The sequence below is a fragment of the Rhododendron vialii genome, chromosome 7a (genome assembly GCF_030253575.1).
Source record: "Rhododendron vialii isolate Sample 1 chromosome 7a, ASM3025357v1".
Lineage (NCBI taxonomy): Eukaryota > Viridiplantae > Streptophyta > Magnoliopsida > Ericales > Ericaceae > Rhododendron > Rhododendron vialii.
The window spans coordinates 39220943-39238440 of record NC_080563.1 but is presented as its reverse complement, the minus strand read 5'-3'; the positions used below and the strand labels follow the sequence as shown (position 1 = coordinate 39238440).

Here is a 17498-nt window from a genome sequence, read left to right as displayed (position 1 = left end):
GTTGGTTGTCCATGGCTCGATTTGTTGGGACATGCTTTCCCAATATGGCACTTCAATAAAGTTGAAGAGAGCTAGCTATTGACTGAATAGATATTCTAGCTCGCGAAAGCAAGCATCTGAACAAGGCTAGTCCCCTATGGGTCAACGAAGCAAGCCTTCCGACTCAGGCGGTTAGGAAGTTGTTACTTAGTGGTTCGCCGACAGCCTACTCAATCAAGGTAAGCCGACCGTTCAGTCTGGGAAGGTTCCCGGAGTAGCTCTTCCTTCTGATATTGCCAAATCGATGCTCCGTCTCTGGGAATCATTTACTAGGTTCACAGATCAGTTGTTCGTATGGGCAATTAAGAAGGTTCTTCAATGTATGCAAACAACACGATAACCCCTGTTGACCGGTGCCAAGGAGGGTTTAAGTATACCAGGAGGGATCATCCTCCCTATGGTCGGATGAGGTGCGAAGCCGCCTCCCCGACGCTTGAGGGGCGGCAAAACAGTGCACATTTATAAGCATATGTAGATGGATAGCCTCCCTTCTAAGTCTCCTCTACACTACTCCAGATCCATCCACAAAATTTTGAAATGCGTGTAAAAGAACAGGATAGGCACTCTTATCAAAGTGGAACTGACGTGTTTTCAAATCTAGAAAATCATTTAAGATTGATTGACTCTAAACTAAACTGCATCGCAATTTTCCTTTCGGATATATACAATCTACTGAAATCGAACATTCAAGCTGATTCAATCGAGCAATATCAAACCAATTCAATCAAAGAATGATACGAAAAGCAACTTGAATCGTTGAGTTTGTAAGTTGTCAAAAACGGTATGGAAGAAGAAGGAAGGGCTTTGTTTTTGGTAAAGAGTAGAAGAGAAGTTTTTCTTTGTTTTATAGTTTTTAAATACCTCTGCGGCATTATAAACATATATATAGCTGCGTTTGTCCCTGGTTGTTCATGTCATTTTGTTAGTAGGAACCATCCCCGTACGAAGACCTGTGAAAATCTATTCTCAGTTTTTTTTTTCTTCCTGTTGATCTCAACGTTGATTGCTTTGGCCCTTCTTGAGAGAGTAAATGTCAAAGACTAAATTTTGTGGCACTAACAAAATGTTTTTTCGCATAATCAGTTACTATAAAATGTTGCCTTTAAGCTTGAGAGAATCCACTTGTTTATAGTACTTTATAGCGAGCACCCCTCTATTTTTGCATATTACTTGTTGATATGCTGGTAATCACTCTTGCTGCAGCACCACGTCAATGTCACATTGGGAAACGGGCGCGGCGATCCTCAGTCTACCCTATACACCAGGTGAACTCTGTTTAGTGAACTTTCACAATTTACCATCCCCAGGCACGCTGGTATAAGATATTAAATTAGGAGAATGGCAAAACGCTTGATTTGTTTTGAGGTCTGTTTGGTGGGGTCATGCTTAATATGGGGAGACTGTTGATTTTTTTGGAACTAATTAAAACTTTTTTTCTTGATCAACCTGATTGTCGGTAGAGGGATAAGCATTTGGAGGATCGAATAAGCTAGCTGCCAAATGGAAATGAGAGAAGCAGGAAGAAGCAGTGTGCTTTCACGCAGGTGGAGGGATTTGTGGAAATTCACCACCAGTTTGAACTTCGATGCATCAGAGACAATATTGAAACTGATTGGTAGAAAAAAAAGAGCGAGAAAGGTCAAAGTATGTGGCTTGGGTGAATCAAGTTTTGAAGTTGCATTTGCATCCTTCTTTGGATGAGTTTAGAGTTGGTTTTTAATTGGAGATATTGATGAATGGATAATCTTTGTGATACCAAAGAGAGTAAAAATACTTGAGATTGACTTGCGTCCCGTCTTTCCTGTCATGCTCTACATGCCTTCGCAAGAGTGTTATCTCAGCTTCAAAAGCCCATCTAACTTATCCAGCACTAAGTGCCTAACAAACCTTTCATTAAAGTATGTAAATGTAAACGGAGAACTCATTGAATACTTTCTGTCCAATTGTCCAAATCTGGAACAGTTACGGCTGTATTGGTTAGAGCACACTGATAATCTGAATGTTTCTGGTCCTTTACTCCAGTTGAAGCACCTTGAGATATTCCAATGCAAATTCTTGGAGAGTCTCGAGTTTTGTGCCCCAAAGCTTGTGACCTTCATGTATTTTGGGCATTCAAAAATAAGATTGTCCATGGGGAGCCTTCCTCTTCTTTCTGAGTTAGACATTAGTGCGTCGCAGGATCATCAAGCTACATATGCTCTTGTACCTTTTTCAAGTTATCTCCCACAGATTGAGACTTTGAAATTGAGCATTTGGCTGCCTGAGGTACAATTTCCATGGTTGATTCCTTTTCCTTTGTTATTCATTGTCTTATGGCTGTTTATCTTTTTCAGGATTACGAGGAGATCCCATGAATTCCTGAATTAACAAAACTTGAGCATCTAACATTGGATGTCCACAGTCATTCTTGCTCAAGATTTCCATGGTTTACTTCTCTACTAGAGGCAGCTCCGTCTTTGCAAACATTCAAGGTGATTTTTCTTAAAAGATGCCTTACATTTTTATTTTTTTTTTAAACTTTGCATTTAGTCATTTACTACTGTTGTGTATTTAATAAGTGGGCTACTACAGGGATAAAATATGGGCAGCCCACATGTCTCATCTTTTTGTCACATACTGGACTTCTACTAGGGCGACATTTTTAATTGATTTTAATGTATTCCCATCTTATTAACGAAGAATAAATGCTATATACACGCTCCTCTTATGCTCCTAACCTTGTGATCTTCTACTTGTCCCCGCTTCCGCTTCGTGCAACCAAGGTATTGTCATTTTAATGGAGGCTAGATATTGGACTTGACAATACATTGGCTTTATCTTTTGTAGCAAGTATTTCAAGATTTATGATCGAGGAAGCATTCTAATTTTACTAACCAATATATTGGCTTTTCTTCTGTTAATTGACATTTGACGAGGAATTGAGGATGTAGTTGTGGCAAAACAAAGAAGAAATGTATATAATCTGCATACGCTAAGCATTTTTCCTAGGTGGAAATTTTCCACAAGATGCGTTAACGTGACACAATAACGCATTTTTCCTAGGCGGAAAGGATGTTCAAATGAATCCTTTCTGCCCAAATGAAATACACATCAGATATTTCCTCCAAAGTGGAGAGTCATATTATTAATCCCATCACTATGAATCCGACGAGATTAATACAGTATCATTTATCTGTTAGTCTCTTCATAGAAAGGGGCCCTGAAGGATATATCAGGCTATCAGCTATGCAGTTTTGCAGTAGACAACTGAAAGATGTGAAGATGCTTTCTAGCTTCATTGGATAATTTGGATCTTTACAGAATCCTAGCACGGTTTCCTGTGCAGGTTTAATCTTAGTTTTTATATACTTTTCACTAACACTTTCATCTAGATTTGTTTTCCGTGAGGAAATTGGCCATCTTCCAACAACTCTCTTCATTTCTTGATTATAACACATTCTGGGCAGATCGATAGACATCAAGAAATTGTAAATTTTAGCAGAAATGTACAGGAAGAAGCCAAGGGCAGCTTGTGAAAGAATGGTATATATATATATATGAGAATAAGAAGAGGGAGAAAAGAAAAAAAAAAAGCCTGAAAATAGTGGCAGTATGACATCCTTCGCTGGGTATCAAAATTGTGAGAGCTGCACTTCATGCAGCGAAATTCGAATGTAGTTCTTTTATTTACGGAAATGCCAGGTGCTGTCAAAACTACAATTGGTAATCTTGATTGAGGAAGCTCTCATACGACGTTCCCTTGATTGCTTTTTGGATATCACCCCAGTTCTCAATTTGCTTCGATAAGGGGCCACTGTGTATCTTAACTTGACTGCTTGTGAGTTCTCTATATGGCAGCCTCAGAAACTCTTGAACATCAACAAGTTTCTGCAGCAGAAATTTACTAAAAAGGTTAGGACATAGGCCGGAAACGACTGTTTGGATACCAACTTAAAATATTTTTATGTTCACACATTTCAGGAATTGTTTTCCAAATTTTTGAGAATCCAAAACATGTGTTTTCGGTTACTTTCCTAAATTTTCAGAATGTTCTTAAAATGAGAATCAATGAAGGAAAAAAAATGATATCAACATGCCCATTTTTTCCTTGTTTTCGAGTCTTACGGTTCGGTTGCTCACTATGTCCTCATAGTAAAGAATGATTTGGCGAGTGCTCTTAAAGTATTCCAAAGCCTTGGCTATTGTTTTCTCTGCTTCCTTCAGATTGTGAATGAGTAATGTGGCATTCACTTTCGGCTTATAATTTGCAAGTATTTGAGCCTGCAAGCCATTACAAACTGAGACTACATAACAAACACATAAATCATAGGAGAGAGAGAGAGAGAGAGAGAGAGAGAGAGAGAGAGAGAGAGAGAGAGACCTCACGCAACGAATGAACATGAGACTTGTGTGTTCCATTCAATAGCTTAGCCTGACTATCATAGGAATTAGCAAGCAAAGAAATCATTCTACGTAGCTGATTCCTTCGGAAGAGAAATATTGCAGAGACGCCTCTATTGTTAAAGTACTGTACTATCTCTTTGTGGTGTTGCATCAATCCCTGCCGTTTTAAAATGCAACCGTCACAATATTGCTTAGTCTAGTGTGTCGATGGAAACGAAGGTACTATAAGATGCAATGGAGGAATTGTTGGGAATTTATTACACTAGACAATCACAAAACACAGTCATAATAGGAAATATCATCGAACATCAAAATCATGAACACAAGTAAACATATTAGATAGTTAGAGTTAGGAAAATAGCCTCTGAGATGGATGAGAAGCACTGCATTCGCTATCCTAAAGCCACATTTGCCTCATTTCGTATAAGTTCTAGCAGCTGAATACGACTCCAAGATAAAACCCATAAATCTCAGTGTGTGTCCATGTAGCACGATCGGTGGAAGACAGGGGTGCCAAGTTTGAATCGAATTGCCCATAAAATATAGAAAAGTAATAGGGAGAGAGAGAAGAACTCAAGACTTCTCATACAATGTGGGGTACTCCTATATTTATAGAATAGAACACCAAGTATCTCTTCATAGAAGTCATGTCTCTTAGAAAAAGGTTTACACACATGAAAAGGCATGTCTCTTGGAAAACTCTTTTCATTCAAAATTAAACATCACACTTTTTAAATAAAAAAGTCACGACTCTCTAACAAAATATATCTTTTAATTTTTAAAACTTAACAAAGTTCCAACAGGAAAATCACAGCCCGTGCCATACTAGTCCAATTGCTCATTAACTACCATACCAAAATGTTTGAATAGTTCCTATGAAATTCTGCGTCCGTGGTCATTAGTAGGTCTCAGTTCCTTCTATTGTATCGGCAACTTTCATTCGATGCCATTGTTCTGTTATTACTCTTTTCAAGCCTCTACAACTACAAGCTATATGAACCGTTTAGAGGCAAAAATAAATGTTTTCTGCGTCTTTTCAGTTTCATGTACAAATGTCTTCAGTCGATGCTTCATTTCCTAAATTCTACATTCTACTTTTCCGCTTTAAGTCTATCTTAGCTACTCTTTACTTTTACTATCTCTATGTTTTCTACTTTTTTCAGCTCATCTAAATGGCATGCCCTCAATTATAGTAAGATATGCACTACTATTATAAACTGCAACTTCTCCCCACTCTATTTTGCCCCCTCCCCCCTAAGTGGGATGCCTTTACAACTGTATCTGAGAGGAAAGGTTGCTATGCACCTAGCTAATACCCAAGTACAAGCATAAACTTTGATGCCTATGTAGATAGTATTTCTTTTTTCTATAACCCAAGGTGTCTGGGGCTAATTTACCTGCACCTCAACTAACTTATGAGAGACTAATCGCACCCTCAGTAGCCGGGGGCCAATTAATGGCAGGCCAAACTTATGCGTGGGGGTGGCTTCAAACCTGAGATCTTGGAGAGCGCAAACCCCCTACGTCTTAGATATAGTTATGTAAGGCAGAGGTAAGACCTTCATGAACACTAGAAAAAAATTAACATTACCATCTACGATAGCTACTGAGATACAAAACTAAGATATGAAGGGTTTAAGAGTTTGCCCATCATAAAGAAGACCTAAAATTCTCTTCCTTGGGAAGTACTTGACTATTACTAGAGAAACATACCATTCCTCTTCCTTTATGCTCCCAAACTAAATCAATATGGGTATCGCTAAAGAGATTATGATCTCAAACATGATCTACACCTAGGTTATGAAACAGAATTGTGTTGCAACATCTACCTGATTAAGCATCCATTTGAACCCTACGGCTGCCGAGCACTCATTCTTTGACGCACTAGTGAAAAAGTCAAGATTATATACTTTATCCAGCACGTCTATGATCGTCGAAACATTACTCCTCCTCTCTTTCGCTCCAAGGATTTCCCCATTTGAGCTCACATTCATATGACTATTCAACAATGTCTCGAACCATCCACTCCCAGATCTCTGCATCGACAAGATCGCGAAAAACCGTACTGGATTACACGCACATTCTTCTCTACAAAAACATCATCAAACCCATAACTTAAACGCGATTTTGAATTTAACCCACACCAATAATCCAAACACGGACTTTAATTTTTGAAAATAGTTTTGCAAAACACTTTTTAGATATTGGTTTTCGAAAACAAAATCACTCATAATTTACCCATCTTATCCGTTTACTAGCGGAAATAATTTTTGAGAAAACAAGTTCTGAAAATCTTCAATAAACAAGTTTCATGTATTTTACTGTTTTGCCAAAAGATAAAGACAGAAAAAAACAGATTCTAAAATTTGCAACCAAACAGAATATATAGAACGGACTTCGGGTTGGTGCTATGCACCGTGCTACGCACCTCCGAGCCGTCTGATCATGCATCCGACGGCTCATATCTCATCTCGGTAACCAACGATCGAGAGCCGTTCATTGCCTAAATGAGATCTGAGCCGTCGGATCGTCAAAAGTGTGCAGCACGGTGCTGCGCACACCACTGCACAACACCATCCCCCAGTTGCATCCACTTTCCTCTTTAAAAAACCATCAAACCCACAACTTAATGAGAATTTCAAAATAAACCCAGATACACGAAACCAAAAAACCTAATATTAACCCCGAGGGATTGGCCTAGTGGTGAAGGCCCGAGACTTAGGGTTTGATCCTTCTTCAGGTCTCAGGTTCAAAACCTTTGGATGCTATCAATTCCTTTGGGCCAATCCATACAAAACTTGTCTCAATAGAAAATTTGTGTTTTCCTCAAGTTGTATTCCGCCTGATTTGCATATTTTACTAAACTCTGATGTACCCAACTGATTCCGTTATATGTGATCATGATCTTTTCAAAAAAAAATTTCCATACAAAACTTTGCTCCGATTTTAATTGGGAGATTGCCAATTGACGGTTCGATTGATTCCTAGGATTAGTCGAGGTGCATGTATGGTAGCCCGAACAAAAAAAAAAAGGGAACAAAAAAAAAAAAAAAAACTGTTACCTGCTATATGTCTTAGGCTTGGGGAAATGCACATTGGGAATTTCCAAATTTTTCATTCCAGAAGCAGGGCAAAGCTGTTCTATCACTCTGACATTCAGGAATCTGATTTTGTTGTTGAGCCTTGTTTGTCTCAAGCAAATCAAGCAAATGTAAACTCCACAAGCCAGAGCAAAAAGTAAAACCACCATTCTCAGTGCAAGTGGAGATCTCTTTGGTGCCTTTACGGTTAGTGTATCCTGAAAAATTATAAAAATTACCCAGATGTTCATTTTCCAGGAGAATGTGAAGAATCTGAGATATAAACCATGCAAAAGGCAACAAATTGAATGGTGGAATTTTTGTTAGGCCAGTTCAGATGAGCTAACCTGTGGATTCCATCGGAAAAACTCCATTAAAAATCAGGGGGAAATTGAAAGAGTGAAAAAAAAAAAATATATATATATATATATGAGATTTTGGGGGTGTCATGTCTGGTTATATGGGTTTTTTGAGAAAAATATGGCAAAAGAAGTGGTCATAGTAGTTGACAAAATCAAATAAGAACACACACATTTCCGTTTTTGGTCCGACGGTCGGGTTCAGGGCCAGTTTAGGTGCACCCTCCGACCTGACACACATCTTTGAACTTAACGAAAAATTCCCTAGTACCAAAACCTTAACACTTCGAAAATAGTCAAATACAACAATTTTTGTTTTAAATTTTGGCGAAAAATGAAAAGGACAACAACAATAACAACAAAAAACCAGAGAAAAATTTTGGCTTTTAATTTTTTTTGGCGGAAAAATGAAAAAGGACAATGACCCATATAACTTTACTGAACTAAAAACGTGAAAAGGGAGATAATCTCAGATAATGGTTAACAAATTCAAACCTTATTGAAGAAGCAAATTTCGTCGGCCATTCTTCCAATGAAGAAACAATACAGAGAGAAAGGGGGAGGGGGGCATTTGGAAGCTTGTCTTTCTCTTCGTCTTCCTCTGTATTGTAAAGTAGTAGTCTATAATGCACACTTTCTCTCTCTAAACTTTCTCGTGGAGAACAAAAAATTGACCTGGGGAGTGGTGTTTTTCAGGTTTCTTGAGCTTCAATTTTGTCTCGTGGAAAACGACAAGAATTTTTACAACTCCCGCGCGCTCGCTCTCTCTCTCTCTCTCTCTCTCTCTCTCTGTGCCACATGCGATCGTGACATGCACACCCCAGAGCTCTGTAATTTCTATTTCTTTTTTCTGAGCATCTCTAATCCAGCTCTTTTTTTTACGAATTTGTCTTTACGAGCAGAATTAAAAAAATATAAAAACGTGAATGAATGTGAAAAAAAATTCATATTAGATAACATTTTAGACAGCAAAGACAATTTTTTTTTGGGGTCTTTTGTGAACATTTTTTTTTGCTTTCGGTCATTTTTTTTAAAATTTCTCTTGTCGAGATGAATAATTAATCTAAAAATATGACAAGAAAATGATCTAACAAAAAGACGAACAATATACATAAAACGAAAAAAGAAAATACAAGAATGGAGCCTAAGAGCATCTCCAACACTTGATTTCAAATTGGAGATGTCAAATTTTGGCATCTCAAATTTGACATTAAAATCTCCTCTTCAACCATTATGCCAAATTCTATTTATTTAAAAAGAAAAAGAAAACTCAAACAGGTAGTATGGAGAGGTTTTAAACCTTCCAACAATAGTTTTTTTACCTTCAACGGTTACTTTTTAAAATTTGGCATGGGAGAGGGTAGCTGTCAAAATTGACATGTAGGAGGTTCATGTCAAAGCCACATCAGCTTTGACATGAGTGAAGGCAGATGGATTGGAAGGTGAGTTGATGCCAAAACTAGCCGTTGCACCGTCCACGTCATGTCTGACATCTCCCATTGGAGATGCTCTAAAGGATTATGCTGAACTTAAGTTTGACTTAGAGCGATAAATAGGTAAAATTAGCTGGAAATCAAAACCAAATTAAAAAAAAAAAAAACCTCATCTTTTCCCTTTTATTCCCTAAAATCTAGGCCCTTAAGTTGTTTTATTCAAACTGGATTCAACATTCTGTCGAAATCACATTCAAATGGAGGGAGAATCATCATCTTCTTCATCTCCATCATTATCTCCTCTTCATCCAATCCATCCCCCAGCTTATGGAAATTTAATCACAATTCTCAGCATTGATGGAGGAGGTATCAGAGGGATCATTCCTTCCACCATCCTTGCTTTCCTTGAATCCCAACTTCAGGTGCAAATCCTCTTTTCTTTATAATACTTTGTCTTTTAATTAATAACCTGGTGCATGCGTCGCGCCAGCTTGTGCGCGTCTCGACTAAAAAAATAAAGCTTGGCATTGTTTTTGTTTTGTATTCTAAACATATAAAACTTGTTTTGTGAATGAAACTTGTGTTTGGATGATTTGTTTGAATCGTAACCCATTTCTAATTAGAAGAACAATTTTTGGTTTAATGTTTTAGGTATTGACGCCTTCTTCGTAATGTTTTTCTTGTTAGGAATGTTAATAGAAATGAACTATATGTGTTGTTCAATTTTGGAGAATAATAAAAAAAAAACCCCCAATTCTTTGAACAAAGCCAATTTTTGATTCTATGTTTTAGCTAAATAATCGCCTTCTGTGCAATTTTATATATAGTTAGGAATGTTAATAAAATGGAACCATATGTTTTTTTTTTGTTTTTAATTGGAAACTGTATTTGAAAAAATAGGCCGATTCTTATACCAACACAAATTAATTGTTTGACTTTATGTTTTCTGTATTAGTCACCTTTTTGTGTAATATTTTTTTTGTTGTCGGGAAGGTTAACATCGTTGTACCGTGACCGGGAGACCCTGCCAAGCAGAAGTGCTTGGCAGGGGTGCCGAGCGCATCTTGACCGTCCAAAAGTGTTTTGGATGCCCCGGATGCAAAGGTGCCGAACGGATTTAAAAAAAAAAGAAGGAAAAAGGAAAAAGATGTTTCGATCCGGGCCGTTGATTCCGAGATGAACGGCCGAATTGGCCGCTCGGCAGCCGCTCGGCAGGGGTGCCGCTCGGTTGGGTCCCCGGGCATGTTTTATACATCACCGTCTACATGAATCTAAAATAATTTATAAGTGCATCTTAGATGTGGTGCTATAACTCAAAGAAAATTGATGTAATCATGGGTTGATTAGGAGCTTGATGGTGAGGATGCAAGACTTGCGGACTATTTCGATGTGATCGCAGGGACAAGCACAGGCGGCTTGGTGACAGCCATGATCACTGCTCCAAATGACAATAATCGTCCCCTTTTTGCCGCCAAAGACATCAAAACTTTTTATCTCGAGCATAGCCCTAGGATCTTCCCACAAAAGAGGTACCAAATTTTTAGAAATAGTTTTCTTTTTCTGTAGAATTTTCTTCTCTAAATGGTGGAGTATTCCTTTTCATGATCATGTAGCTAATTCATGAACATATTTTTTGGGGGGTGTATGTGTGACTTTAATTTTATGGCAGGGGCGTATTCGGATCAATCAGAAGCATGGTGAAATTACTAACGGGTCCCAAGTACAACGGGAAATACCTTCATCGGATAATAAGGGAGAAACTCGGAGAGACCCGTTTGGGTGAAACCTTGACCAACGTTGTCATTCCAACGTTTGATGTGAAGCATTTGCAGCCAACCATTTTCTCCACCTATGAGGTCTCTCTCTCTCTCTCTCTCTCTCTCTCTCTCTCTCTCTCTCTCTCTCTCTCCAGATTTAGATTCTGGGCTTCAGATGAAATGGACCAGGATCTTTCTGGCCTTTTTTTCCTTCCTGCATGAGAACTAGAAATAAGACAAACCCCAAGGGTCGGCCCGGTGATCTTCGGATGAGGCTTGGGGGTTTGCAATTTTGGGATCACTTAACTTTTACGCGTAAGCATATAAAAAAACTATGGAAGAGGCCGTAGAAATTAGTTCGAGATGCACCAAGTTAGCTGTTAGAATTTTTTTTTACAAAATAAACACACGAACACAATGGAGGACATAGCATAAATGAGACTTGCTTGACGATTTCTTAATCCTAAATTAAAGGGTTGTCCCAAGCGTAGGGCGGAAACCGGCGTAGCATAATATCCGGTAAGTCCGGAGTCGAATCCACAAAGACGGTGATATGTGCTGACTAAAAATTCGGGTTGTTATAATTTAAATAGGCTCTTAGGTAGCCACCTCTTGTAATTTGATGTTGAGATTAACTAAAACTAAGAAATTGGGGTTTTCAAATAATTAAAAAGAAGGTACGCTCATAGGATTCATAGCACTCGCAACCGACCCGGTCTCATCTGCCCCAATCGATATTCTTTAAAAACATTCAACTTTAAACTGAAAAAGATACCCCGTAAGATGCGAACTCATATGGTCGCCGTTTATCCATGCGCAGCGGAGAATGAGTTTTGGACCCCCGTTCTCCCGTTCACATGGGCTCCGACGATGTCCGGATTCGTCCACGGGAAGTATTTTTTCAATCTAAAGTTGTTTTTTTCATTGTTTGAAAATAAGAGCAGTGCCTGAACTGGTCACGGTGTGCTAATCACCCCGCAACCCTACCTAAATGATTACTCACTATGCATTGAACAAGAAACACAAGAAACTCTAACTTGAAACATGCTTCTATTGCCCGAGATGAAAAATAAACAAGAAATATTAACTAATCAAATACTATCAGTAAATAACTTTAATTTAAAACAGAAATTAAAACTAGTCACCGAAATATGAGTAATTGAACAAATAAATAACTTGAAAAGAAAAAACAAAGCTCCGAAAAAATTAATCTAAAATTGTAAAATAAAATTCGGAATGCCTGTCGTACCACTGCCGTACTGTGCGCAGCTTTTCTTTTCCACGCCTCTGTTTCTGTTCTTTCTTTTCCACGGCCAGGAACCTCCTTCTGAAGTCAGTACCACTGACTTATATAGGAGTAGGTTTTTTTAATTCCTAATAACATAAAAGGCCCTTGGACTTCACATAATAAGACATTAGCCATTCAATTTCGAAGGACTTTGCATTTTGATCCAGAACTTCTATAAATTCTTCCTTTTACCCAAATTATTGGAAACCGAACTAGAGCAATCTATAAACATAAAAACACATAATAAAAATCATTTAACAAAAATAAATGACTAATAAATGTAGATTGGATGGCCAATATATATATATATATATATATTTTGACACTTATCAAGACCGCTAGGAGAGATTGACGGAAACGTTGACGATGGTCGGACCCTAGACTTATTCGCACTTTAATTTAGGAGATCTTCGTTTTAGTACCAAAAAAAGAGAAAAGGAATAATAAGACAATGAGAGGCATTTGAAATTGTCAATTGTGAGCAAGAATAAGAGAAGGAGAAACCTTAATTTGTTTGTTTTTGAAGAGGACAATGAGAGAGACATTGAAAGGCATAATAATAGCCTAAACACAGAGAGATTGCAACATCAAAAAAAGAGTGAGGTAACGTTTGGCTTTTTTTCATGCTTTATCTTTTTTCCATTCGACCGTTGATTGAAAATCCCCTTCTCAATCCCTTTCCTCGATGTACCTTATCGAGTTCTCCTTAATAAATTTCTTTTTGCTAATAAAAAAAAGAGTGATGCAAAGTAACCTCCTTTTACGAAATTATTTGAAAAAAAAGAGAACATGAACAATGTTTGAGCCAGAGATATCTTTGAACAAACGATATTGAAATAAATCTCGATTTTTCTTTAACTCAATAATGAAAAACTGAATCTAAGTCTTTCTAGGCTGCCGGTCTTTCTCTCACTACCTCTGCCTCTCTCAACCTCCTCCCCAGCCCGCCCACCCCCCGCTCCCCACCCCTGCCCTCCTCGCCTCTCCTTTCTCTCTTCGCCGTGTTCTCCATGACCACCATGTTTCGGGCAGTAGCTCGTTAGGGACGGCGAGGGCTCCTCAGGCCAGCTCCGTCGGCGGATGGTGGCTCCTCAGGCCTATTCCTCTTCCATCGTCTCCAGATCTGTTGCTCCTGGTCCGACGACAAGCGTAATAAGGTGTGCGGTTGGTGCATGGATTTTTCGTTTTTCTTCTGCTTTTTCCATTTTTTTCTTTTCTACCGGTGGGTTTCCCCCGTCCGGTTCTGTACCAGTCTGGATGTTCCAGATCTAGTGGGTGTTGGTGGTGGGCAAATAACCCGGCGCCTATTGAGGATTGGTCCAGGTATTGGTGGTTTTTTGTGTCTCTGGATGTCTGTTTTGGGGCTGGTGGGTTCAATGGTGGTGTTGGGGTTGGTGGAGGTCCGGTGGTGTTTGTTTGGGCGGTGCAACAGTTTCGACTAAAAGAAATCTGGTATTCGGTCACCGTGGTTTGGTGGTGTTCGATTCTCATCCTGTTCAGGCCAGTGACCATTGTGGTTTTGTCCATGAGACCCGTTAGCTTTTAGTTGTTTTGCTGTTGTTTTGCCTCAGATTTCAGCGAATCTTAATTGTAGGGTTTGAGCTGTGGATCTCTTCAGATCCTCTGTTACCTAGACCGAGATTGGTTCTTACGTACCGGCGTTATCGCGGGGCCTGCTTCAGCAATAGGTCCCTGAGATCGACGTTTAGGTTTCTTTGGTTCTTTCCTCTATCTGTTCTGAAATCTGTTGCCTGATGGGCTTGTGATGAATGAATTGATGGTTCAAAAAAAAAAAATCTAGGTCTTGGAGAACAAGAAAATAAGAAAATAAAGAAAATAGAATCAATCTAAATAGGAAAACTAATATTCTAGGCAATTTATGCTAAAAAAAAAAAGATTACTAATTTAGATTAAAAAAAAAATTTCTTGCCAAACAATACATTTTATGCCCTTCAGTTGGGGTGACCTAATTTTGCAATTTCAAACTCATAAACTGCAGGTGAAGAAAACCCCATCTCTGGATGCTCGATTGTCCGACATTTGCATCAGCACATCCGCGGCTCCAACTTATCTTCCGGCCTATAACTTCAAGAATCAATACGATGAAGGGAATGTACGAGAATTTAATCTCGTCGATGGCGGTGTTGTTGCTAATAATCCGGTATAATTATACTACATCGATCCATCCAAACAAAATAAAATTTGTCTGATTTGCAACAGGAGAACTTTAAAATACCACAATTTTGTCTGAAAAAAACCACCCTTAAACTTTTTCTATGTCATTTTTTCATCAAGTATTATAAGGAGTCTGTTTGTACATCATTTTTCCTTTTGCTTCAACTAAATTGGTGCAACTATTTTCCAGGCTCTGGTTGCCATAAGCCAAGTAACAAAGCAAGTCTTCGCGGGCGGCAAAAATCAGGATTTATTTCCATCTAAGACGATGGATTACGGCCGATTCCTGGTGATTTCAATCGGTACCGGCACGGCGAAAGTGGAAATGAAATACAATGCTACAAGCGCAGCCAAATGGGGTGTTTTGTGCTGGTTGATGCATGGAGGTTCTAGCCCTATTGTTGATGTGTTTACTCAAGCAAGTGCTGATATGGTTGACTTTCACAGTTCTGTGTTTTTTCAAGCCCTTCATTCTCAAGATAACTACCTCAGGATTCAAGTAAGTCTCTTGAATTTTGTTATTACTGTGCCTTCAATTCTTTAGTCCCTGTTCAGTTGCAAAGAAATGATGGAAAATGATTTGAAAATCAGCTTTTCTGTGATTTTTTGTCTGTTCGTAAGAAAGTTGCAAGACTCACATCTTCAATTGTTCCATTGAAAAATGCTTTCCTACAACCTTTCCTGCGAGAATTCTTGTTAAGAGAACACACACATGAAAATAAATTTCATTTTTTTTACTTCACCTCACTTCATTTTTTTTTAGAATCTATATCCGACACAACATTCCTAATAACTGAAGGAGCCTTAGGCGTATGGGGTATCTTCGGATTTTTTTTTTGGCAATACTTGTGTCAAAAAATTTTTTTTACTATTTTTGGTCAACTCGTACGTCCAGGCAACTATTTCTGATTTTGGTCATTTTTATTAATTTCAAGTTCATCTCAATAGAGGAACCGTAAAATTTTAAACACTTGATCACATTTTTTAAAAAGTGTATTAAAGTGTAAAAATGAAGAAATTTTCCTCTCTCTTGTCATCTTTAATGGTACTTTCAAATGTGTTTTGGACGTACCACTTCTCTATTTTTTTTAGTCGAGACAAATCTGAATAATGAAAAATTCCGACCAAATCAGAAAAAAGTTCGTAGTAGACACACAGGTTGCAACCACAGCCTTAATTGCAGTGAGGGTTTATTTTTAACATACAACCCAACTAGCACTTGAGCAGTGCTACATATATATGTTCTAACATAGCTAATGTGTTTGGGTCTCACACGATGCACATAGAATCTATATACATTGAACAGTTCTGAGCGCATCTGCATCTCAACATCTATGTCTCAAGCATTCAACTTCACTCTGTTGATAACTTCCAGGACGACACACTTTGCGGAACAGATGTTTCGGTTGATGTCTCCACAAGGGAGAATTTGGAGAAGCTTGTCAAAATTGGGGAGAGCTTATTGAAGAAGCCCGTTTCAAGGGTAAATTTGGAGACTGGAGTTACGGAGCCGATCGACAACGGTGACACAAATGAGCATGCTTTGAAAAAGTAAGTCTTTTTATATGCACCAAATACGTACAATTCGAAAAATACTTTTATCGTTTCCCTTTTATCCAAATGGACTCCTACATTTGACCGTATTATTCACAATCATCCTTCACAAAATTAAACATTCTTTTTTTTGAAACGTACGAAAACCTTTAGAGCAAATTCCTGTTTATCAAAAAAACTCACGATCTTTCTTTTACACTTGATATCAATGCAGATTCGCAAAAATACTTTCCGACGAGAGGAGGCTCCGACAGTTAAAATCGCCCTGCCAAACCGGAGAATGAAAGACGCGGACTGGATTTCTACCTTTCAGTGTCGCATTATGGCCCGTTCTAATCAAACAGAGCGTGGATGTTTTTACCAATTCCAATATCTCGGAATTTGATCATTTATCTATAATATATTGTAGAATTAACGGTATATATATCCTGCAATGCGAGTCCAATTTGAATTCCTCTAGATTGAGCTATGGTCCTGCAGTTGGACCGGGGGATCAAACTGCATGCGGAGTTGTTGGCACAATTAAATTGTTGTGCTCGATTGTTAAAGTGTCCGTCCCGCGTCCATTAATGTGATTCAAGCTGTTTAGTTTGTTCGACTCGTGATCGAGTTGGGCGGTCACGCGTAACATGGAAATGATCGGACGTCGACGACACCGATAGAAACGAAACAGATTTTTCTTAAAAATTTATTCTCATTTCTCAAAACCAAACTCGGATAATTCTCTCACAGGGAATATTCTGGTTTTGTCGCAACCGTCGGCTGACCGGTCTTCTTCCTCGTTCCGCTTTCCCTCTTCCATGGCTGCCATGTACTTGAAAACATGTTTTCCTCTATTCACTTAATTTTTTTTATTCCCAAACAATCTTATCTACTAGAGTCTCTTTGTTCTTCCACACTCTAAGATCTTGTCCTCTCGATGGTAAGCCGTGTGAGATATAACCTTTTAAGAATAAATGCACCTCCCAATCGTTGCCGTTGGGACTTTTCCCTCCTATTGTGATGCCGTTTTTCTTTCTTTTGCTCATTTTTAATCATTGTACCCGTTACATGCGATTATAAAATTCTTTCTTTGCTGTTTAAAAAAAAAAACAGCTTCCCAATCCGTGAAAGATTAGTACAAAACCTACTTGTTATTACTACTATTTTATTGACACGATTATTTGATGATCAAAACAATGTATTTTAAAAACAATAACTTATTGACACGATTATCTGATTGTAGCTGTGGACATCCCCATCTTCCTCAGGGAATTCCTTGTCAGAGAAGGCCTAAATGTTAGGTGGGTTTTAGATTAGACGTTTTGGCCCTTTTAGGTTGGTTTGGTTATTCTGTTTATATCTCCCGTTGTGAAACTGTGTTTCTAGTCTTTTGAATGAAATTCCGACGTACCAATAAAATAAAATAAAATAACTTGAAGCAAAACTTG

At 38.3% G+C, this 17498-nt stretch overlaps 3 protein-coding genes across 4 annotated transcripts; 2 read left to right on the top strand and 1 right to left on the bottom strand.

The window, feature by feature from the left end:
- The first annotated feature begins 1546 nt into the window (after positions 1-1546).
- On the top strand, positions 1547-2508 carry LOC131333132 (uncharacterized). The gene is made up of 2 exons (XM_058367484.1): positions 1547-2304; positions 2373-2508. Exons 1-2 carry the CDS (start codon positions 1846-1848, stop codon positions 2391-2393), a joined length of 480 nt encoding a protein of 159 aa, XP_058223467.1. The 5' UTR covers positions 1547-1845; the 3' UTR covers positions 2394-2508.
- Positions 2509-3213: 705 nt separating this feature from the next.
- LOC131333123 (uncharacterized) lies at positions 3214-8491 on the bottom strand. Of its 2 annotated transcripts, none has more exons than XM_058367472.1 (6): positions 8357-8491; positions 7485-7720; positions 6252-6510; positions 4400-4579; positions 4144-4299; positions 3214-3906 (listed from the first exon to the last, which is right to left on the bottom strand). In XM_058367472.1, the coding sequence occupies exons 1-6, from the start codon at positions 8384-8386 to the stop codon at positions 3733-3735; spliced, it is 1035 nt and encodes a 344-aa protein (XP_058223455.1). In that variant the 5' UTR covers positions 8387-8491; the 3' UTR covers positions 3214-3732. The 2 variants fall into 2 exon arrangements, with proteins under 2 accessions (XP_058223455.1, XP_058223456.1); XM_058367473.1 differs by lacking the exon at positions 8357-8491 and adding an exon at positions 7850-7988.
- A 1018-nt stretch (positions 8492-9509) lies between these two features.
- On the top strand, positions 9510-16465 carry LOC131333277 (patatin-like protein 2). Its single transcript, XM_058367735.1, has 7 exons — positions 9510-9716; positions 10642-10823; positions 10964-11150; positions 14339-14500; positions 14705-15013; positions 15890-16065; positions 16283-16465. Exons 1-7 carry the CDS (start codon positions 9552-9554, stop codon positions 16350-16352), a joined length of 1251 nt encoding a protein of 416 aa, XP_058223718.1. The 5' UTR covers positions 9510-9551; the 3' UTR covers positions 16353-16465.
- The last annotated feature ends 1033 nt before the right edge of the window (positions 16466-17498 follow it).

Excerpts from the sequence above, each read along its gene's own strand:
- LOC131333132 (XM_058367484.1), top strand. The coding sequence starts at position 1,846 with ATGCTCTACATGCCTTCGCAAGAGTGTTATCTCAGCTTCAAAAGCCCA. Across the intron at positions 2,305-2,372 it reads TGAGCATTTGGCTGCCTGAG|GATTACGAGGAGATCCCATG; the intron begins GTACAATTTCCA and ends TATCTTTTTCAG.
- LOC131333123 (XM_058367472.1), bottom strand. The coding sequence starts at position 8,386 with ATGGCCGACGAAATTTGCTTCTTCAATAAG. Across the intron at positions 6,511-7,484 it reads AAGCCTAAGACATATAGCAG|AGAAGAATGTGCGTGTAATC; the intron begins GTAACAGTTTTT and ends ATGTTTTTGTAG. Across the intron at positions 4,580-6,251 it reads TCAAATGGATGCTTAATCAG|GGATTGATGCAACACCACAA; the intron begins GTAGATGTTGCA and ends TTAAAACGGCAG.
- LOC131333277 (XM_058367735.1), top strand. The coding sequence starts at position 9,552 with ATGGAGGGAGAATCATCATCTTCTTCATCTCCATCATTATCTCCTCTT. Across the intron at positions 11,151-14,338 it reads CCATTTTCTCCACCTATGAG|GTGAAGAAAACCCCATCTCT; the intron begins GTCTCTCTCTCT and ends CATAAACTGCAG. Across the intron at positions 15,014-15,889 it reads ATAACTACCTCAGGATTCAA|GACGACACACTTTGCGGAAC; the intron begins GTAAGTCTCTTG and ends GATAACTTCCAG.